This window comes from Asterias amurensis, chromosome 2 (genome assembly GCF_032118995.1).
Source record: "Asterias amurensis chromosome 2, ASM3211899v1".
In the NCBI taxonomy this organism is placed as follows: Eukaryota; Metazoa; Echinodermata; class Asteroidea; order Forcipulatida; family Asteriidae; genus Asterias; species Asterias amurensis.
Window position 1 is genome coordinate 10,179,206 of NC_092649.1, and position 24,826 is coordinate 10,204,031.

Below are 24,826 nucleotides of genomic sequence, written 5' to 3' on the forward strand. Positions count from 1 at the left end.
ATTTCCCAGTAGTGTCTAGGCCCAATTTCATGGCCCTGCTTACTGGTGAATTTTGCGCTTGCGATTACCATTTTCTGCATACTGCACAACATTTTCACCACTATGGCCATTTCAGAACCCCCTTGCGGCCATTTTAGAACAAGCCATTTTATGGCTACTATAGTGTTTCAGAAAAACTTGTAGCCACTACAGCCATTTCAGAAAAACTTGCGGCCACTACAGCCATTTTAGAACAAGCCATTTGTGGCCACTATGGGAATTTCAGAACCATTTGTGACTCCTTCAGCCAGTTCATAACATGCCATTATGACTTTGATGCATGTGGTAATGGCCAATTCCAGGCAAGGTGGAAAAGAACTCATGCTATATAACTTAGAAATAAACCAATTTCTTCCATTTTCTTCCGTTTAACTTCACATTGAAAAAGGTATTTATTCAATATTTTTAAGGAGTCTGAACTTTCATACATAGCTTTTTTAAATTCAATACATTACTAAGAGTTTCAAGTTTCATAAGAAGGCTTGAACGCAGTGTCAGAGCAACCAGGCTAAATCTCCTTAAATTCCTTTCAAATTACACACTAGTTTGAAAGTGTTGAAATATTATATCTCATCCATTAACCGGCATGTACACACAAAACCAACAGGCGCTGAGATACAATGTTTTCGCACAGAGCATTTTCAGCATTTAGTGCGAGATACATCATTGCACAATTGAAATATGATGCTGTTGAACTGATGAGACAATATATGAAGGTGTTGCCGAGCACTCTGTACTAGTAGTGTGCAGATAAACCATTCAAAGGCAAAAATATTGTTATTAACAGTTACTCCTCCCAGCAATTCAATTTGATATAATTTCAATGTCTGACCACTTTCAGAGTTTTCAAAGGGACATCTGCAGTTGCAATAATCTAAAATTTAAAACAAAATCATATCTGAACGTCCGGGTAGAATTACAATCAGTTTTCGATCTGGTTGTAGTCAAGTTTACTCAAATCACATCAAAAAACAATGAAGTAATATTGTCCCACAAAAAAGATTATGTAGACTGGACATTCTTTCATTTGTAGACGAGTCTTTTATAATTTCTTTATAAATAAAAATCTTTTCCACAAATTATTGAGCAAACCAAGAACACAACTAAACTGGACAGTATTCTGGGGCCCGTTTCATAGAGCTGCTTAAGCACAAAAAGTAGCTTAACACAACAAAATTTACTTCAAGAATAAGGTTACCAGACAAACTATCATGTCACATGTACACTTTGTATCTTTGATCTTGCTCATTTTTGCTTAGCAGATACTTGTTAAGCAGTATTTTCTGCTTAAGCGACTCTATGAAACTTGGCCCTAAACAGCTGCCCTGTACTGTACACGTAACAGGGCCTTGTCGCACGAGGCAACTTTAACAGGCAACTTGGAGGCAACCAACTGCAGTGAATGCTACAGAACCACTTCGGTAACACATGAGTAACTTCTCAATCAATATCTATGTGAACATTCGGATGTACATGCCTTTACCTCTTGGAGATTGCCTGGAACTGGTTGCCTGTAAATTGCCCCATGTGAAATGGGCCAAAAGGCCATGTCCAACAGAACATTTTTTCAGGCAATTGGAGGCAACCCACCGCACTGCACATACAGGAACTCTTCTGCCACACAATAGACTGTGTCTCCAGCTGTACAAAATACTCAGAAAACCAAAATGTGAGTGAATTTCCTTCTTGGATATTGCCTGGAACTGGTTGCCTGTAAATTGCCTCGAGCGGCATGGGCCTAATAAGGATATTACGATTGAGTGCATTAGAGTATCGTATCTGTGTCGTTACAATCTCATCCAGTACATGCTTCCTCTGATTCTGTTGTAGTCCGGAAGCTGCTCAATTGGACCTGTTGGTTAGTAAACAAACAATGTCAAAATATTAAAAAAACGCAATTCATGAAATACACTTTGCCATACATTGGGCAGAGGGTAAACCAACCACCAATGTGCCCCTAGTTTAAAACAATATTTTCAGAAGTACCCCCGCCCCAAACAACAACACTTCTAAAGAATTTGTGAGCATCCAAGTACCGAATGAAGCCAAATTTGGAGGGGGGGGGGGGGGGGGTTCACCATGCCCCATATGAATCTGATAACTCTACACAGTGTTGTTGACCCCATGTGGCTACTGCCAGTTGCACTTTTGGGAGTCAAATTGCATATGTTCATATTATGGTAAACGTGTAAATTCTGCATTGCCTGATAAATAAAAGTTCACTTAATTACAGTGAATATTATGATGCGATTGTAAATATATAGTTGTATCTGTTATTTACATTCGAGCAAAAAATGCATGCGGGGGGTTATGCATCCTGTGAAAACACAAGGTGTTGACATATCTGTATCCCTTCATACAGGCATGATAGTTTGTTGTAGGGAAATTTCATTGAGTTACAAGGGATGACCTACATATGTGCATGTACGTATGGTGTAGGCTTTTCAGACTATTTAATCACAGTTTTTAAGATTTTTCCAAGGGCAAATAAATCGGAAATCAAACTAAAATAGGAAAAATGTTATGCCTGCTGTGTAGACCTTAGACTTGTGGAAGCTCTCTAATGCTACAAAAAAAAGATTCCAGAAATGATCAATGGTGTGTAGACCCTTCAAATGAGTTATTAAATCACAATAACAAAGTAACATTAACTCTGTGGTAGTAGAATATAAAGCAAGTTCTCAAAAGAACATAATCTACCCAGTAAGAAGACCGCAAACTAAATATACATTGATACCTCACCATGCCCCAAATCCTATCACTTTAGTTTGTAACAAATCTGCAGTTAAGCATAGATTTGTAAAGAATCAGTTGTGTGTAGATTCTTAATGAATCTACAGTTAAGGGCAGATTCGTAAACATAATCTACACTTTTATCAATAGAGTGGCGTCACAGTAATAGTGTAAAGTAAGACTCACCGATTCCTGCCACTGCTGGGCACTTATCGTAGATATGACGGGAGCAGACATCTCTGATGACCTTGGCATTGACTGCGTCGATGCGTGCGTCTAACTCTGGTAATGGGATACGACGATTATAGCACAAGGCCTGACGCCCAACATCCTCACAGATCGGGGTAGAACCTACGCATACAATCAAGGAAAAAAAGGGATTTTTATTTAATAAAGTAGAGGGGGGTCTACAAGTTATAGGAGCAGTCAGAGTATGGGTTTGTACTTTACAATCAATGAAAAAAAGAAAAAGAAAAAGAAGAAACAAATGGATTTCCACATACAATTTAGCATATCACAGCCAGGTGGTTCGAGACGTAGTTAACGTCCGTCGATGTCGGTTTTTTCCCATAACCGATATATCGAAAATTTAATATCGAGTATACTCGATATATCGAGTATTTCCCGCGCGCAAGATGGAAGCCTAAAAACAGCACTTGGTATACTCATGGAGGTAGAAAGATATATACCGTAGACTGACAGTTTAATAGGGTTACATTTCAACCTGTTTTTGTCTGATCCCCCGAACTTGTTTGTAGTTCAAACAATTTCAAATTGCGTAGTCCCGCCCCGATTATTTCTGGTTTTACAACAAAGTATGATCGCCGCTACCGCTGGCTTGGCCATTTGGTGAACGCTCACCACAATTCTCGATTCGTGATTGGCCATGATTGGCCGTCTCAAAATGACACAGAGCCTTTGTGAGTTGCGTGACTCGCCGACATTAAGGTGTCAGTTGCCGATGCATTGACGTAGAAGTGTCAATCAAGTTGTCCGACGGGCGCCCGGACTACCTTTACGGTTGAAAATGGTTGAGATAATCATCGAAACAAAAATCACTAGAAAGTCCCGCAAAACACAGACCTACCACTCCGCAATCACAATATACAACGCACGCAGCATGCAGTCACATAGTCTCCAATAAAGGCTCGTAGTCTTTTTACTTTGCATTCTATAACAAAGGCAAGAAACATTGAATGCTAGAACGCCCTCTATTGTCGAAATAACGCAGTGCATCACGCGTTACCGCCTTGACCAAAGACTGCACGTGTCTGTGCATGCTTGGGCAAACGGGTTTTCCCCCCGAATTGCAATAACCATACACGCTGGTGTGCACGCTTAAACCGTACAAAAGCATAGTCTTCGCTGGTACGCACGCAATAGCCGCCGACAGCGTGGTCTGTGCTGCGAAGCATAAAGTTCCTCGGAAATGTTAGCTTGTTTACCGAAAACAACACAACGTGTAGGCTTTATTTGACCAAAATGACGCCATTACGATACCTTGGATTGTTAGAAAGATTATTTTACTGTATAACGTAAGATTGTTTTCTTCCTTGTTTTGTTTTGTCTTGTTGATTTGGGGAAGTTTTTGCGGGGTGAATACGCATTGATTTTGATCACATGCGCAATGGGAAGTTGCATCTTAAACAGCCGATGGGGCAGCAGCGGCGGTTTCTTTTGAGGTTTTACCGAGCGCTCGCCGCGGGGTCGTGAACTTCTGCGGCGGGCCGGCGGCTGATGGCGAAAACACAAAGAACAAGCAGACATACTTGGTTGTAAAACGTATTTTATTTAATAGGGCAACTCAAAATGATGAAACTACATAACGACGACGGCTTTTCTAATACTCAAACACAGATTTCTTTTAAATAATCGGACACTCTTTTGGTATTTTCGATATCATTTAGGAACATCGAAATTTTCAAAACATCGAAATTATTTTCGATATATCGAAAATCCGATATTACGATATGATTATAAAAGTGACATCGGCGATTTCGATGTCAAAAAAATATCGAGTTTTTGAGTATTTTCGATATATCGACGGACGTTAGACGTAGTGCACTGCACACAAGTAGTTCAACAATTGTGTTTTTTTGTTTGGTAGTTAACAAATTTAATTATAAATGAGGGGGGAATTTAGTTTAGTCATGGTCGAGTGGTTTAGAGCATCAAATTTGAGATATAGAAAAGAGTTTTGTCATACAGAATTTCAACCTCTACCCTCGCATGTACCCATTTATACCCCTGGGTGAAGATTATAGTAAAGCACCTTGCTCAACGACACAAGTGTCATGGACGGGACCTGAACACACACACATTGATGACTTAACCACCACAATTTGAATTCGATGCTCTAAACCACTCGGCCATGTCACCCTAGACTAAGCTAGTTCCCCCCCCCCCCTTGACTTAATTACATTTTTCATGTAAAAAATAAAACCCACAAGTGTTGTCAACTTATCACACCCAACCCTTTAAACTTCCTCAGTACATCTCCGTTCATCATCCACAGCACACTTACAACTAGCTCCTGGTCCCCGTTCCAATACTCGCTACAAGAGGACAAGCCTTTTCCGTTTGTGCCCCTTAACTTTGGAACAATCTTCCCATCATCATCCGCAATTCCCCAACTGTCAACACGTTCAAAACTAGATTGAAAACTCACCTATTCAACTCATGATTGCTCCTTTGTTGTTTGTTTTATTATATTATAAATGTTGAATTACTTTGAGAGCAACAAGTCTTACCATCTAGTTGTAGCAACATGTTAGTCTTGAGTAGATTCTTAGCGCGGGTAACTTCACTTTCAGTCACACTGGTACACAGATACATCCATTCTGACTGGGCATGGTATAGCATATCCTCAATGGACAGACCATCGCAGACCATGTAGAGACCCCTGTAATATTAAAGACAAACTAGTAATCTCTTTGGAGCAGTGTCCCATTTCAACTTAGATACTTCTTCTCACTTTAAAACGATATCTAACCATATCTATTTCAGAAACCATAGCTTTCAAAACTTTGGTTGTCTTTGCGTATAAAGCAGAGTTCTTGTTTTCTTCTGGCGTCACGAGTATCATCATTGACAGACATGATGCCCTAAAAATGTTCAACATTATTATTACAGAAGACCTCTTTAAAGGCTTATACTTTGCTATTGACCCGAAAAGATGTTATTTCTATTTGAAAGTTAACTTGTTAAAAGGATGGTAATGTATTAAGCATCCTGTGAAATTACTTTGTCTGCAACTCCCCCATACTAGAAATCAATATAAAACATCTGAATCTGAGTTAACAGCTTCCTCAGGGTTTGTGTCAGTAATGCAGTTGATACCCATTGTCACATGGCTAAATGAGGAAGGGTTTGATATTTATAGGAAAGTACCAGAACAGTTTTTTGCTGTACCAGATCACATGTGTACAGTATTACTGCAGTACCTGTAATTGTTAACAAACGGTGTCCTTGTTACTTTGTAGGAAAACCAGAGAAAACATGTTATCCAAATTTACTAACAGAAAATAGAATTATTGATTGCAAAACAGCTGAATAACTAAAATGACTTGTGGTTTAATTACAAAAAGGGGCAATTGCCTTAAACTTGACCATAACCTGCCCCCGATTTCACGAAACTCATCGCAAGTAGCGACGCATCGTAGGATTTGCGATGCGTCGCAGACCTAATACCCATCGCAACTTACGACGTGTAACCGGTCGCAACTTCGTGAAATCGGGGGCAGGTCTTTCTCAAACTATAGATTCCACTTACCAGAGTCCGGTGTCTGTGTAGCAAGTGTTAAAGGACTGGAAGGAGTGACACAAATTACCCTCATATGAAGCCTGCGCTAGTCTGCTGGCTACATTCTGTGAAATCGTTCGAAAACATAGACAAGTTTATTAAAAATGCCTCAGTTAATTAAGTTATTTGTGTAACAATAATTAGTTTTTAAGAGTGCTTTGTCTATGAGCGTCTCAGAGTGCTTATCATTATTTGTCTCCAGAAAGGTCATTGAAGTCTTTGGGTTTGAGACCCATTTACATACCACCTTGTTTACAAGGTGCTGTGGGGTCTTCAGAAGCCACTAACAGAAACACTGCAGCAAAACCCTTCTCTTAGCAATAAGTTTAACTACTTTTAGTTTACACGCTTTACATAGACACCAGAGACCAACAGCTTTACGTCTCATCCGAAGGACAATAATAATTGAGTACTTACAGCACCACCACCGAAAGAACGATCCCAGCTTCCAATCAACTGCAATATAAACAGGGGTGAGAATTAGTTAATCAATGTACATATAATAAGTGCCTTTGACTTCTGTGATGAACAGTGCAAAAGTCTGTCTGTCTGTATACTTGCAACAAAAACTTGGTACAAAAAGAAATGTAATTTCACACTACCATAAATTCTATGCTTGAAACAATGCAAACTAACCATTAATTCAAAATTTCTGTTTGAACGAACTTGTCTAGTAGGTAGTCCGGCTAGCTAGTTATACATAAGCACCCAACCTCTTTAAAAAAGATGTGTTTTAACACAAAAATCTCAAGACACTGTCAAAGTTGATGAAGGCTGCAAGGCTAGTCAATTGCAGGGCTGACTAGAAAACTAATCAAAAGAGACGGTAAGCACCAAGTCCTGTTATAATAACAATAATAATAATAAAAATAATAAAGCCTCTAAGCGCATCAAGAGAGCAATAAAATATACCATGAGAGATTGATCGATTACAAATAATCAGATTACAAATAAGCAGCTTCAAACAGAGACTTAAAACATTGTAAAGAACTAGCCTGGCGAATATGCCCAGGAAGACTATTCCAAAGAAACAGTGCGGCATATGAAAATGATCTGTGGCTATAAAAATGGAAGAAGCTCTAGGCTACAAATATTGACTGCTTTGAGTGCTATGGTTAAAACTATGACTCCCGAGGTGATCCCCAGAGCGGGAAAATAGAACACTCCGGGGATCACCGAGGGAGTCATAGTTTTTAACCATTGCACGAGTAAAAGCAGTCAATATTTGTTTTATAACACCCCAAACATTTCTAAATACTGTACTATTATTATTAAGTTACAGACCTGAATGCTACAATCCACGGACGACGCGAGTACAGATTGCAAACACTTTTACTTAACGTGTTGCATGTAGTGTTATGCAATCCGAAATGGTTACAGACTATTAATTTATCATACTCGTACACGCAACGGATGTCTGGGTACTGCATGCCATGCGCTAGTCTGTCGGACTAGCGCACGGCGCCATGTGCTAGTCTTCGGACTAGCGCATGGCAAACCGACGGCCGTCATCTAGCAAAACTAAGACATGTCATGTGACGCACTCTAAACCAATGAGCAGGCAGAATACTTGCAAGGGGTGTTATAATAGTTGATAGCAATGACTGTTGAGATGATCATAACAGATCAGATAAATACAATATAATACAATAATAATAAAGAACAATAAATTTATCAATCGCAAAACAATAGCAGATCGACTCCGCCTCAAGCGTGGGAAATAATTATAACAGATGGATACTCACCGTGTTGGCGACCATAAGGGGGATGTTATCTGGATGAGCCCAACCTACACCTTCTACTGCAATGGCAATGTGAGCCAAGGGCATACCATCATCTCGAACACGGATCTATGGAAGATAGCATCGTTACTTAGTGATGTGATGAAAGAGTTGTTGCTACGAAAGGTCATGCAGTTTTTCTAATACTAGTTAGTCTTTAAGTGCTATCAATAACTTTTGTTTTCTTCCATCTATTAGACTAACACAACTTACATCACTGCCGGTGAATCGACACGGTGGTAAGACTGGGATTTCATTCTCGTAGTCAGTACCCAGTTTGCCGAAATGCTTCTCGGCCAAACCAACCAGTTGGTCATGATCAATACCACCAGCTGCGGCCAAGACGATTCGGGGTCCCTTGTAATGGGTTGAGATGTACTCAACAAGGTCGTTACGGTTGATTGACCTGAAGGAGAATCAAATACGTACAATAAAATCATCTGTCAAAGCATATGGGATTTTAAATATGATATCAATAAATACTTGCTTAACTCTTTAAAATGTGATTTTGATTATTTTAAAGGTAGTGTCATTATTTGTTAATAATGTAGAAATCAATTTAATTGTTTTTTGTATAAAAACAGAAATTTGCTTTGTCGAACATGTTCATAACAGTAAAATTATTTCAAACAAATTGCAGAGTAACAAATTATGCTTAAGTAAACAAAATGTACACTATTGTTAAATGCATTGTGGAATTTGTGATTCACAATGCACTCTGTCTATTATTTTTGTTTTTATTTGTCATCAATATCTTACTTGATGTTCTCAGTAGGTCCTAGGATGGTCCTGCCAAGAGCCGTGCCTTGGTACGCCGTAGCGTGAAGATGATCAAAGATAACTTCTTGGAGGTTGGTCTCCACCTCCTGCATCTCTCTTAGGATCACCCCTCGTTCCCTCTCAATCTCTGCCTCTCCAAGGGTGCTATTCTGGACAATGTCGGACAAAATCTCAACAGCTGTAGACAAAGAAAATACCAGAAACCCACTCAGTGAAACCTTCAAAGCTCCATTGGGACTAGACTGGTCTCTTGTCTTTATCCGTGAGGATCAAGACAGGTACTGGTTTTACAGAACCACTGATTTCAGTAGATACAATGAGTTCATTGGAGAAAACATGCAGTGACATTAGGTTTCCTTTTCTGTGTTTTTGATTGGTTCGGGGTGATGTGGATTTGACTCAATTCTGCATAGGTGAAATGAATGTAGGTGACATGGTGTGGCTGCTGTATGCGCCATAGCACCTTGTTAATCCTTGGAAGGTGCTAAATAATAGGGTCTCAGAATTCATCACGGCAATAACATATCTTTCTGAAAGTTTGTATATACTCAGTTCCTTGAATACATTGTTTGGTAGATACGTGTGCTATATAAGACTTCGATATTATCATTATTATTAATGTATTCCCACTTGACTGCTTCCGCTACCCTTACGTAACAGATTATTGTGTGTGTTGTTGTAAGGCTCTGTTAAGAGTTGAAACGTCAAATCAATATTATTTTGTGTCTTGTAAACAAGTCACATAATAATATGAAACCTACCTTTGGGTAGATCATTTGAGAAGCTCTTGGCATAGTACACAGTCTGCTCTCTGGATGTATAGGCGTTGAGATGAGCTCCCATGTTCTCGATCTCCAACTCTAGCTCCATCTGTGAACGATTCTTTGTTCCCTGTTTACAGTCAAATAAAACAAAACAAATGCTGCATTAGCCATAATACTATTTTATATTTAAGTACAATTTAAGATTCTTCATATTTGTGTCATTTTAATATCAATGTTTAAATCTGCACTACATTTGCAGTCATTGCCTCTTTTATTCACATTTGAGGCTTACTAGCTCTAATATAGTTTATATGTGATGTCTTCAAATAATGTTGCATTTGTCTGCTTTTAATTTGACATTCTAGTCCAATTATTTGTTTGTTTTCTTTTCTGTGGTTGCTGCATTTTTTTAAATTATTTATTTTTAGGCTTTTGTATTTTAATGAGCAGGAAGACACTTTTCAGGTTTCACAAATAATAAAGAAAATCTATTCGAAAATCAGGAATATGATTTTTTCCGTCAAACTCATCATGGTGATGTGTTTACTTCACTTAAATAATCTGCACAAGTTGTACTTTTAATAAGATAAATAAATAAAAAGTGCACAAATTGAATGTACATATAAGTAAATGTTACTTTACCTTGAACGCCATGTGCTCCAGAAAGTGTGCTGTTCCGTTGTTTTTCTCATTTTCATATCTGCTCCCTGCATCAATCCATAATCCAACCTGATACAAACAAATCAAATCATATTATTGGTCAATAGTGAAAATCTTTTCAGCTACAGGTAAATGATCATGAGAAGAGAGAAAAATAAAAGTGGAGGCCTGCTGTCAATTTCACAAAACTCTTCCTAACTTTAGACTAATCTTAGGACTGTAGCATGCAGACCTTAAGATCCATCCTAAGTTAAGACGAGTTACTGGTCCTAACTCGAGATAACACGAGTCCTAACTCTTGGTGAAATCGACCCCTTGATTTACAAGAAGCCTGGTATCACACAAAAGCCTCTTTCAGTATCTCTTATCCTCTTGGAATACATGGCCAAGGAAGTCCCAGGTCTTTTTGTTCACCCCATTGTTACACAGGAACACTGTCACACTGTGTCTCTATTCCACAGGTTTCTGGTAGTACAGAGGGTGGCTATTCCCTGGGTATGCTCATTTGCCAGGGCAGACCAGGGATAAGCAACCCAGTGGAATAGAGTAGTGTGAAAACGGCTCAAGTCCGTGGCTACTGTTACCCTCAGCTTAGCCTCTGTTGTCCCCTTAAACAAAATTCACAGAGCATAAAATATGAATCAATTGAAGTACCCTTTTGCAAAATGCCAACGGCCTTGCTCTTTCAAAGATGACATTCTAGGCCTGTACATGACCAGAAAATTCACAGCTCTTCTCACTTAGCTGATTATCCCGAGGTGTTCATTTCCCTTCCAGGCTGCCTGCCAGAGGCTGAAGTACATAACCCATACCCAACAAACAGGCGTGCAACTGTAACTTCACCAAAACAATTGCAAAATTTAAATGATTTTTGATAGAATTTCTTCTTTTTTCAATGGTAAAACTGAGATTAAGATATGAGGAAATCAGCTGATCCAAAGAAAAAGTTGCATGCCTGAACAAAATTGAGTTGTTTTTTTGTGTCTTAATCCGTCCGTCCACATATTTATGTCCCTCAGTGTGTTACAGTCTAGCCTACCCGAGTCTCCAAAGAATTTTTTAAGTTGGCATCTTTTTTTCTCGAAGAAGAAACAAGATTCTGAAGTCATGTGTACAATGTATACAAAAACCTACTTACTGTGCATGTAGGAATCCCTGAATCTTCAGAGGCGATACGGAATCCATTGCTCAATGTTGAAGTCTTGGTTTCTGGTACATTGACAAGAGTTTGCTGATATGCAGCCTGTGAGGAACGATGTCTACGACAGACAGTCACACTGGCTGGACGTGCCTTCAAATAAAGCAGTCAGTAAGAGTTTTAAAGTCTGCAGTCAGTTCTTTATTATATTTTTTCCACACACGCATCATCCAAATGATACAATAAGAGCAATCATAGTCTTATATACATTTACACTTGCACTTCAGTTTTTCTATGTAAAATGGCCCTCTTGTCTAATATAGGCTGCAACTGTGCATTTTACTTGCCCCCCAGGAAGCGGACCCCCAGGAAGCGGACCCCCAGGAAGTTTTATTAACTCAGATTTTAAACATTGTCTAGACCCAGTAACTGGGGCGCTGTACTCTTTTATTCAAAGTTGTGACATTCTCGGTTGAACTAGGCTGAACTAGTTCGACCGAGAATGTCAAAATTTCGACAAAGGAGTACAGCGCCCCATGTTACTTGGTCTTAACATTGTCATAATTCACAAGCCACAAATATAGCTTTCTGATGTATTGCTGATACATGTAGTTATCACAGCCGGTTTAAAGGTAAAATAAAGTTAACAAACATTCACACACCCAAAAGTAAATTAACATATTTACAAATGGCAATATCTGAAATGGAAGAAACATTGAGCAATGGTGAGAATTAGTTTTACACTTACAAGTTACAGTTATGATGATCAGAACATTAATAATTATTCAAGTTGTCTGAACGGTCAACTTGTCTCAACAAATGATCTGTAGTTGTACTCTACACTCTATAGTATTAGAAACAAGTTACTAGTTTTTTATTTAGCTATTTTAACATTAATAAGTCAATGTTTACTGCACTGCATCCTGCCACCGCTTTTTAATTTGTTATGAAATAAAATAGTATTATTCAGTATTGAGAGTGAGACTAAGTCTTGAGTAAGGTGATCCCTATCTATTTGTTTTACTCAAATGAGATAGGCATATCCTGGCGACGACAGGTTACCGAAAGTTTTCCAGAGGTCGACATGGTTGTTGGGAAAGTTTCCGTATAGCCACCACTTTTTCGGTCGATACGAATTAATATAGTATGTGAAAAAGTGGTGGCACCATACGGAAATTTATCCTGGTCGATCGAGGAGTTCGAATTTGTCACCTTTTCTGACCAACCAAATTACCGCAACACAAATTTAACCGGACGTTGGTAAAACGCGGAACGATTGCGGAACGACGGAATGGCGGAACGCTTTTATATGCGATGTAACAGATTGTATTGCACGTATGTACATACGTACATACATACGTACGTGTATCCATGAAGCATGGAGGTAGAAATATGGAGGTAGCTAGATGGCAAGACGACTGTAGAATTTGTTGCATATATTCCAGTGTATAGAAAGTCTTTGGAATGATACTTTGTACTTACCAGTGCGTTCTTTCATTGGACAACTTGGCATTTCAAGATTATTTTTTAGAAAGGTTCTTCGTGCATGATGACATTATGCATTAACATGGAGCGCTGCTGAACTCCATGGCTGAACTACAACGAGTGTACAACTGTGTGTAATTTGTATGCATGACCCACACGCGCATACTGTGTATGTACATAGGCTTCATCCCCCTATTATGGCTGATTGATGGTGCATTGCGCGAACGAAATATAAAGGGGGGGCATGATAAATGAGCAAAAACACCATCAAGGACGGGGTGCTCCACCAATTGCAATATACCAAAATATTCTTTAAGGACTCCTCTTTCATAATAGCTATCCAAAATAGTGGAGCACCCCGTCAATGAGGTCGAAAAAATTAGTTCTTTTGGCGGAACGTTTTTAAGCCACCATTAACACGTACAGTGCATTGCGCGAACTGAAACAAAATAAGGGGGTACATCGACGGACAAAAACACCATCAAGGACGGGGTGCTCCACCAATTGCAATATCCCAAAATAGTCTTTGAGGACTCCTAATTCATACTAGCTATCCAAAATAGTGGAGCACCCCGTCAATGAGGTCGAAAAAATTAGTTCTTTTGGCGGAACGTTTTTAAGCCACCATTAACACGTACAGTGCATTGCGCGAACTGAAACAAAATAAGGGGGGTACATGGATGAGCAAAAACACCACCAAGGACGGGGTGCTCCACCAATTCCAATATACCAAAATATTCTTTAAGGACTCCTCTTTCATACTAGCTATCCAAAATAGTGGAGCACCCCGTCAATGAGGTCGAAAAATTGAGTTCTTTTGGCGGAACGTTTTAATGCCACCATTAACACGTACAGTGCATAGCGCGAACTGAAACAAAATAAGGGGGGTACATCGACGGGCAAAAACACCATCAAGGACGGGGTGCTCCACCAATTCCAATATACCAAAATATTCTTTAAGGACTCCTCTTTCATACTAGCTATCCAAAATAGTGGAGCACCCCGTCAGAGAGGTCGAAAAAATTAGTTCTTTTGGCGGAACGTTTTTAAGCCGCCATTAATACATACAGTGCATTGCGCGAACTGACACAAAATAAGGGGGTACATCGACGGGCAAAAACACCATCAAGGACGGGGTGCTCCACCAATTCCAATATACCAAAATATTCTTTAAGGACTCCTCTTTCATACTAGCTATCCAAAATAGTGGAGCACCCCGTCAATGAGGTCGAAAAAATTAGTTCTTTTGGCGGAACTTTTTTAAGCCGCCATTAATACATACAGTGCATTGCGCGAACTGACACAAAATAAGGGGGTACATCGACGGGCAAAAACACCATCAAGGACGGGGTGCTCCACCAATTCCAATATACCAAAATATTCTTTGAGGACTCCTCTTTCATACTAGCTAACCAAAATAGTGGAGCACCCCGTCAATGAGGTCGAAAAAATTAGTTCTTTTGGCGGAACGTTTTTAATACACCATTAACACGTACAGTGCATAGCGCGAACTGAACGAAATAAGGGGGGTATACGGATGAGCAAAAACACCATCAAGGACGGGGTGCTCCACCAATTCCAATGTACCAAAATATTCTTTGAGGACTCCTCTTTCATACTAGCTAACCAAAATAGTGGAGCACCCCGTCAATGAGGTCGAAAAAATTAGTTCTTTTGGCGGAACGTTTTTAATACACCATTAACACGTACAGTGCATAGCGCGAACTGAACGAAATAAGGGGGGTATACGGATGAGCAAAAACACCATCAAGGACGGGGTGCTCCACCAATTCCAATATACCAAAATATTCTTTGAGGACTCCTCTTTCATACTAGCTAACCAAAATAGTGGAGCACCCCGTCAATGAGGTCGAAAAAATGAGTTCTTTTGGCGGAACGTTTTAATGCCACCATTAACACGTACAGTGCATAGCGCGAACTGAAACAAAATAAGGGGGGTACATCGACGGGCAAAAACACCATCAAGGACGGGGTGCTCCACCAATTCCAATATACCAAAATATTCTTTGAGGACTCCTCTTTCATACTAGCTAACCAAAATAGTGGAGCACCCCGTCAATGAGGTCGAAAAAATTTGTTCTTTTGGCGGAACGTTTTTAATACACCATTAACACGTACAGTGCATAGCGCGAACTGAAACAAAATAAGGGGGGTATACGGATGAGCAAAAACACCATCAAGGACGGGGTGCTCCACCAATTCCGATATACCAAAATATTCTTTAAGGACTCCTCTTTCATACTAGCTATCCAAAATAGTGGAGCACCCCGTCAATGAGGTCGAAAAATTGAGTTCTTTTGGCGGAACGTTTTAATGCCACCATTAACACGTACAGTGCATAGCGCGAACTGAAACAAAATAAGGGGGGTACATCGACGGGCAAAAACACCATCAAGGACGGGGTGCTCCACCAATTCCAATATACCAAAATATTCTTTAAGGACTCCTCTTTCATACTAGCTATCCAAAATAGTGGAGCACCCCGTCAATGAGGTCGAAAAAATTAGTTCTTTTGGCGGAACGTTTTTAAGCCGCCATTAATACATACAGTGCATTGCGCGAACTGACACAAAATAAGGGGGTACATCGACGGGCAAAAACACCATCAAGGACGGGGTGCTCCACCAATTCCAATATACCAAAATATTCTTTAAGGACTCCTCTTTCATACTAGCTATCCAAAATAGTGGAGCACCCCGTCAATGAGGTCGAAAAAATTAGTTCTTTTGGCGGAACTTTTTTAAGCCGCCATTAATACATACAGTGCATTGCGCGAACTGACACAAAATAAGGGGGTACATCGACGGGCAAAAACACCATCAAGGACGGGGTGCTCCACCAATTCCAATATACCAAAATATTCTTTAAGGACTCCTCTTTCATACTAGCTATCCAAAATAGTGGAGCACCCCGTCAATGAGGTCGAAAAAATTAGTTCTTTTGGCGGAACGTTTTTAAGCCGCCATTAATACATACAGTGCATAGCGCGAACTGACACAAAATAAGGGGGTACATCGACGGGCAAAAACACCATCAAGGACGGGGTGCTCCACCAATTCCAATATACCAAAATATTCTTTGAGGACTCCTCTTTCATACTAGCTAACCAAAATAGTGGAGCACCCCGTCAATGAGGTCGAAAAATTGAGTTCTTTTGGCGGAACGTTTTTAAGAGTCAGTTCAGGTAAATAGTTGACATAGTTGCTCACGGTCAAAAAATGAATTTTTTTTATACTTTGTTGGTGGAAGGGCCTTGGGGTGCAAGTAAACAAAATTGCATTTTCAATTCTATATATAGCCCGTTGCCATGGTTACGGCTCATTTTGTTTTTTGGCCATTTTAGGCCGATTTTGGGGTCTGAAAAACTGGTTTTTAGCTCATATTTACAACTCCACCCCACCAAAACGCAATATTATTTCAAAAAACCTTTTATATCACTACAAAGTATCATCCTTGGCCTTCCTTGAGAAAAAAAATTATTGCTTTAAATATCACCCTTGTGCTATTTTTGCATCATGCATTACAGTATGTTTTTAGCACTTGCAAAATCGACATTTTTACCCTATTTTTGGACCCCAAAATGTCAACTTGCCAGGGGTCTCAGAAAATTTTCTTTTCGTCTGTGATTAGGGCCAACATTGGTCTTTCCATATCTGGTGTCAAAAACTTGGGCAATTGTATCCTGTTGGGCCAGTACTGCCTCAAAACTAGACTTTTTTCCCCAAAACATGAAAAATGCCTTTTTAAGGGTCTTTTCACATAATATCGACATACGTGTCCATGGTAAAAGAAAAGGAATATTTTTCTTATACTTTGTGGATGGTAGGGACTTGGGGTGCAAATAAACAACATTAACATTTCAAATCATAATATAACACGTTGCCATGGTAACTGTTCATTTGTGTTTAGGCCACTTTGGGCCGATTTTGGGGTATGAAAAACTGTTTTTTTAAGCTAATATTTACAACTCCACCCCACCAAAAAACAAAAATATTTCATAAAACCTTTTACATCACTACAAAGTATCATCCTTGGCTTTACTTGAGACAAACAAATATTGCTATAATCTTCACCCTTGTTCTATTTTAAGAACGTGCATTACAGTATGTTTTTAGAGCTTGCAAAATCAACATTTTTACCATATTTTTTGCCCGCAAAATTCCATTTTTCAGAGGTCTCAGAATAGTTTCCTTTTGGTTTTGATCAGGGCCATAACTTGTCATTTTATTTCTGGTAAGAAAAACTCGGGCAATTGTATCCTGATGTAACAGAACTGTCTCAAAAATAGACCCTTTTCCCCGAAAACATAGAGAAATGCATTTTGAAATATTTGCTTCATTTTGAATTTATAACATGAAGAAGTAAGCAATAATTCCATCAATCTGGCAGCTTTTTATAAGCACTTTGTAGGTTTAGTGCATTACCAAACATTGATCAGGACTTGTTGATGACCTAAATCTTATAATTTGCCCCACCCCGGCCCTGGCCCAATCATATTTCTTGACATTGCATAAAATAAAATAACAGTTTTGTGAACAGCGCCTCTTTTTTGAAAGTCACATTTTTTAATTCCCCTTGCACATCAAGAAAGTTTGTACTGTCTTTAATGTTTTATTGGTTCTCAGAATATTTCCCTTTTTTGTTTTGATTGGGCTATTATTATGGTTTGCATGACTACTGGGGAGAAACACTTTGGTTTATTGTATCCTGTTGTGACACTTCTGCCTCAAAAATGGTAATTTTTCCCAAAACAATAAAAATGCATTTTGAAGTTATTCCTTAGTTTGAATTGATAAAAAACAAAAACGAGCATGCTTGTTAAAATATATGGCACCGTTTCCATGCTCTTTAAGCCACTGAGATCTTGTTTTGTCATAACTACTTTACCTAGTTGTACAGGTATGGTACACATTGCAAGAAGAGAAGTAGTGCGATGAGCAATCTTTACTGTTCTTGTCTTTACATGGCCTTATAATAGTCTTCTTGGTCCCCTGCCCGCTACCAAACTAAACATTTTCATCCCAATCAGAACAAAGAGGCTCTAAAAGTGAGCAAGTACTATATCCAAAGTATAAATGGCCATTCACCTGCTTTGGCCTTCTGTAAGCAGTTCCCCCATCTATGGTGGGGTTCCTTTCAATTGTACTGTTGCAAACAATGAAAGAGTTGGTTTATTTAACGTGATAAACAATTCAGCAGGTAATGTTTGACAATGTTTTTTGTTGATCGTTCTCAGAGACATATATAATAATTATGAATTAGTAAGATAGTGAATGGAAATAATAATCAAACTAGCCTGAATAGACTTTTGTTACTTATTTATGTTCAGCAGGTGCAAGTCGTTCAACACTCTTGCGTTGAGTTGGCTCTGTATTGCTGACGCCGGGTGGCAGTTAACACAATGTTTGGCACACTTTATGTAGATCCAAAGGTTTTTGTACTGACATAATCATTGGCTTTTGTTGTATACCACTATAGCATGACAGCAATAACAATCGTGTCTCAAGAAAGGATTAACATACTTGTGTAAATGAGTACATGTCTGTCGCAGGTTTTTACCTAGGTTGTTGTAAACAAGTTTGCTATAAAATAAAACGCAATGGACAGCAATTAATTTTGAAACGCTTCTCTCAGTGATGGTTACTATTATTATAATATTTCAATGAGGTCGTTCACACGCCGTACTAAAGTTGGTCTAAGTCCACTTAGACCGGTTCGGGTTCAACTTTTGTGCGTGTGAACGCAAATAAAGTTAGACCGGATCGGGTTTAAACCCCAAAACTTAAACCGTCCAGCGAGGCGGTCTAAGTCTAAACCGGTTCGGGTTTATCTTTTAACACTGCGTGTGGACAGAATGACATCCGGTTTTAACTCACAACGGACGACCCATTGTGTGGTTCAATGCACACGCCCGGGACCCGGAGTGCTTGTATACGGTTTCTGTTGCCTCTGATGCTGAAAAGCACCGAGTATTTATATTACTTTCTTGCCGCTTACCGAGTTGGCGAAACTCTCTCGATCAGTGTATGCAGTTTAACACAGGCCCACGCCCATGATTTATTAAATTCTGAAACAAAATTATATTTTCCAAGCTTTTTTGTTGAGTGTCCTACAACAAATTGAAACTGTTTTTTATGCGTATACTACGAGCGCAGCGAAGAAGCATATTTTGTATTGCTTCTCACATGTAGAGCGCTGCCATCCCATAGTGATCACTCTCTGATATCCCATAGTTATCATCACCGATCCCGTGGATGTGCCTTTCTATTGCCGACACCGTTACTAGCGTGCTGTACTTTCAATCTAGGAGAATGAACTGCAGTGGGCGCGAGGCTGTGTGTAGGGGAAATTCCCTACGCCAGCAATATCACCACGTTGTTGGGAAGTTGGGAAAATACTGCAAAGTACATGTCGTAACTTGCACGTGTGTAGTTGTGTTTATGAACGAATTGGAATAAAAATCGCGGCACCAGCTTTTGAGAGATCGCAACTTCCAATCGATTGAAGTACAAACTAAAAGTATTTATTAAATCGGAAACAGTGGTATAAAACAAAACACAAAAATGAAACGTGTTCTGTTTCATGGAATATGGACAATATTTTGGTGAGTTTTCTCGGCGGTTTGTATCAATATTTTGTTTGTTTAAAAAAATAATTTCGAGTCGTGTTCATGTTTGTTTTAAGTGCCCATATCCTCCCAACGGTAAAACTGTTACCGCGTTCGATTGAGCCATTTGTATCCAATAATTATGCCCTGTCTGATCATCCAGGGCATGGAGCACTCGGTATATCGGCATACTCGGTGCGTGAATCTGATGAATAAAACCGGATGTTAGAGCAACGGGGTCGCGTCTACTTTGACCTCTTAAAACCGAAGATAAACCGGATCGGGTTTAACTCTGTGCTGTCTGAACGCAATGGGTTTTTATTTTTACGACCACCCCCCGCTGCTCGTAAAAGTTAGACCGGTTCGGGTCTAAGTTAGTACGCTGTCTGAACATACCCAATATCACAACAGTTGGAATGAATTTAGGTACAAGGTTATCAAATATACACGTCAATGGGTTACTGTGAAAGAACAAGTGCAACAACTCACAAGAAGAGCAAAGTCACAAATCAGGTTTGTTCTGACTTTCTCCTTCAAAGAATAAAATCATACAGTACACTTTAAACCACTTATAAAGACACTGGACACTATTGGTTATTGTCAAAGACCAGTCTTCTCACTTGGTGTATCTCAGCATATCCATAAAATAATAAACCTGTGAAAATTTGAGCTCGATTGATCGTCGGAATTGCGAGATACTATGAAAGAGAAAAAACACCCTTGTCACACGAAGTTGTGTCCTTTCAGATGCTAACTTGATTTCGGGAGATTTTAAAAATTCTAAACTTGAGGTCCCGAAATCAAATTCGTGGAAAATTACTTCTTTCTCGAAAACTACTTAACTTCAGAGGGAGCCGTTTCTCCCAATGTTTGAAACTATCAACCTCTCCCCATTACTCGTTACCAAGTGAGGTTTCATGCTGATAATTATTTTGAGTAATTACTAATAGTGTCCACCCTTTAAATTTCAATAAACTGAAGTTGTACAGTACATTCAATTTAGCAAAATCAATAAAGGCAATAGTAAAATTCGTTCTAGCTACTTCAACAGTAATTACAACTCTGCAAAATGACACCTGATCAACGGCAATTAACCACTGCAACAAAAAGTTCGTAGTGGAGCAACGGCCACGATAGTGTTTTTACAAGTGTTTTTTTTTTGCTCATCCATACCCCCTTATTTTGTTTAATTTCGCGCAATGCATTCCGTGCTAATAATGGTGGCTGAAAAACGTTCCACCAAAAAACTTATTTTTTCAACCTCATTGACGGGGTGCTCCACTATTTTAGATAGCTAGTATGAGAAAGGAGTCCTCAAAGAATATTTTGGTATATTGGAATTGGTGGAGCACCCCGTCCTTGATGGTGTTTTTGCTCATCCATGTACCCCCCTTATTTTGTTTCAGTTCGCGCAATGCACTGTACGTGTTAATGGTGGCATTAAAACGTTCCGCCAAAAGAACTAATTTTTTCGACCTCATTGACGGGGTGCTCCACTATTTTGGATAGCTAGTATGAAAGAGGAGTCCTTAAAGAATATTTTGGTATATTGGAATTGGTGGAGCACCCCGTCCTTGATGGTGTTTTTGCCCGTCGATGTACCCCCCTTATTTTGTTTCAGTTCGCGCTATGCACTGTACGTGTTAATGGTGGCATTAAAACGTTCCGCCAAAAGAACTCAATTTTTCGACCTCATTGACGGGGTGCTCCACTATTTTGGATAGCTAGTATGAAAGAGGAGTCCTTAAAGAATATTTTGGTATATCGGAATTGGTGGAGCACCCCGTCCTTGATGGTGTTTTTGCTCATCCGTATACCCCCCTTATTTTGTTTCAGTTCGCGCTATGCACTGTACGTGTTAATGGTGTATTAAAAACGTTCCGCCAAAAGAACAAATTTTTTCGACCTCATTGACGGGGTGCTCCACTATTTTGGTTAGCTAGTATGAAAGAGGAGTCCTCAAAGAATATTTTGGTATATTGGAATTGGTGGAGCACCCCGTCCTTGATGGTGTTTTTGCCCGTCGATGTACCCCCCTTATTTTGTTTCAGTTCGCGCTATGCACTGTACGTGTTAATGGTGGCATTAAAACGTTCCGCCAAAAGAACTCATTTTTTCGACCTCATTGACGGGGTGCTCCACTATTTTGGTTAGCTAGTATGAAAGAGGAGTCCTCAAAGAATATTTTGGTATATTGGAATTGGTGGAGCACCCCGTCCTTGATGGTGTTTTTGCTCATCCGTATACCCCCCTTATTTCGTTCAGTTCGCGCTATGCACTGTACGTGTTAATGGTGTATTAAAAACGTTCCGCCAAAAGAACTAATTTTTTCGACCTCATTGACGGGGTGTTCCACTATTTTGGTTAGCTAGTATGAAAGAGGAGTCCTCAAAGAATATTTTGGTACATTGGAATTGGTGGAGCACCCCGTCCTTGATGGTGTTTTTGCTCATCCGTATACCCCCCTTATTTCGTTCAGTTCGCGCTATGCACTGTACGTGTTAATGGTGTATTAAAAACGTTCCGCCAAAAGAACTAATTTTTTCGACCTCATTGACGGGGTGCTCCACTATTTTGGTTAGCTAGTATGAAAGAGGAGTCCTCAAAGAATATTTTGGTATATTGGAATTGGTGGAGCACCCCGTCCTTGATGGTGTTTTTGCCCGTCGATGTACCCCCTTATTTTGTGTCAGTTCGCGCAATGCACTGTATGTATTAATGGCGGCTTAAAAAAGTTCCGCCAAAAGAACTAATTTTTTCGACCTCATTGACGGGGTGCTCCACTATTTTGGATAGCTAGTATGAAAGAGGAGTCCTTAAAGAATATTTTGGTATATTGGAATTGGTGGAGCACCCCGTCCTTGATGGTGTTTTTGCCCGTCGATGTACCCCCTTATTTTGTGTCAGTTCGCGCAATGCACTGTATGTATTAATGGCGGCTTAAAAACGTTCCGCCAAAAGAACTAATTTTTTCGACCTCATTGACGGGGTGCTCCACTATTTTGGATAGCTAGTATGAAAGAGGAGTCCTTAAAGAATATTTTGGTATATTGGAATTGGTGGAGCACCCCGTCCTTGATGGTGTTTTTGCCCGTCGATGTACCCCCCTTATTTTGTTTCAGTTCGCGCTATGCACTGTACGTGTTAATGGTGGCATTAAAACGTTCCGCCAAAAGAACTCAATTTTTCGACCTCATTGACGGGGTGCTCCACTATTTTGGATAGCTAGTATGAAAGAGGAGTCCTTAAAGAATATTTTGGTATATTGGAATTGGTGGAGCACCCCGTCCTTGGTGGTGTTTTTGCTCATCCATGTACCCCCCTTATTTTGTTTCAGTTCGCGCAATGCACTGTACGTGTTAATGGTGGCTTAAAAACGTTCCGCCAAAAGAACTAATTTTTTCGACCTCATTGACGGGGTGCTCCACTATTTTGGATAGCTAGTATGAATTAGGAGTCCTCAAAGACTATTTTGGGATATTGCAATTGGTGGAGCACCCCGTCCTTGATGGTGTTTTTGTCCGTCGATGTACCCCCTTATTTTGTTTCAGTTCGCGCAATGCACTGTACGTGTTAATGGTGGCTTAAAAACGTTCCGCCAAAAGAACTAATTTTTTCGACCTCATTGACGGGGTGCTCCACTATTTTGGATAGCTATTATGAAAGAGGAGTCCTTAAAGAATATTTTGGTATATTGCAATTGGTGGAGCACCCCGTCCTTGATGGTGTTTTTGCTCATTTATCATGCCCCCCCTTTATATTTCGTTCGCGCAATGCACCATCAATCAGCCATAATAGGGGGATGAAGCCTATGTACATACACAGTATGCGCGTGTGGGTCATGCATACAAATTACACACAGTTGTACACTCGTTGTAGTTCAGCCATGGAGTTCAGCAGCGCTCCATGTTAATGCATAATGTCATCATGCACGAAGAACCTTTCTAAAAAATAATCTTGAAATGCCAAGTTGTCCAATGAAAGAACGCACTGGTAAGTACAAAGTATCATTCCAAAGACTTTCTATACACTGGAATATATGCAACAAATTCTACAGTCGTCTTGCCATCTAGCTACCTCCATATTTCTACCTCCATGCTTCATGGATACACGTACGTATGTATGTACGTATGTACATACGTGCAATACAATCTGTTACATCGCATATAAAAGCGTTCCGCCATTCCGTCGTTCCGCAATCGTTCCGCGTTTTACCAACGTCCAATTTAACCCAAGCATGCCAAGCTACCACCCACCAGTTCTACCAAATGCCTACTCCAACCACAAGCTAAGCTAGTAATAACAGATTAAATAACCAAAACTGAGAACGTTAACACTTGGTAGTTGGTTTTCGTCGTGAAACAAGCAAAAATAATATATTTTTACACGCTTTCCAGCACAACCAATGTCCGGAAACTGGGCAGAATATATATCGACTACACATTCGATTCGGCTTCAACTTTCGTAGAACTTACAAACAGAAAATTACTGTGAAGAACATCATAAAACTTGTTGTAACATACACATAAAAGCTTTCTAAAAGTTTCATGCCATATTTCTTTTAAAAAAAATACAAATAAGGGTTACATACCAGCGCTGGTGATGTCGAAATTCGTGTGAGAAGAGGTGCTGTTCTCGCCAACCACGACGCCATTTTTACGGAGACCGGTTAACTCATGAATATGCATCATGACGTCACAGTGAATGAATTATTTTATGGAAGGCATTCACCATGTTCACTTTGGAGATCATCGTACAATTCTTTGAAGTAATTTATAATCAGGGAAAAAAAACACCTTTTATTGGAAATTCCTCTTCAATAATTTCAGTGGCTTTAAGTGGAAATTAAGTGGTTTATTTTGGCTTGTAAAAACTGGTGTAAGTTAATTAAAAACGGGTTTAAATTAATTAGAGTTGGTGACCGTACACTTCGAAAATGAAATGTGCATGCGGTCTACCACAAAATCATCTGTGCTTTTATGACAATCTCCACAAAGCATTATAAGAATATTCATT

General features: G+C 39.5%; 1 protein-coding gene across 1 annotated transcript; it reads right to left on the reverse strand.

The window, feature by feature from the left end:
• Nucleotides 1-396: 396 nt before the first annotated feature.
• On the reverse strand, nucleotides 397-24,501 carry LOC139954413 (mitochondrial-processing peptidase subunit beta-like). Its single transcript, XM_071954203.1, is given in 13 exon segments — nucleotides 397-1,891; nucleotides 2,959-3,123; nucleotides 5,523-5,674; nucleotides 6,545-6,639; nucleotides 6,992-7,030; nucleotides 8,320-8,424; nucleotides 8,569-8,761; nucleotides 9,115-9,313; nucleotides 9,897-10,026; nucleotides 10,542-10,628; nucleotides 11,698-11,850; nucleotides 24,402-24,479; nucleotides 24,481-24,501. Coding segments are annotated over 13 exon segments (1,482 nt in total). The 3' UTR covers nucleotides 397-1,826.
• Nucleotides 24,502-24,826: the final 325 nt, after the last annotated feature.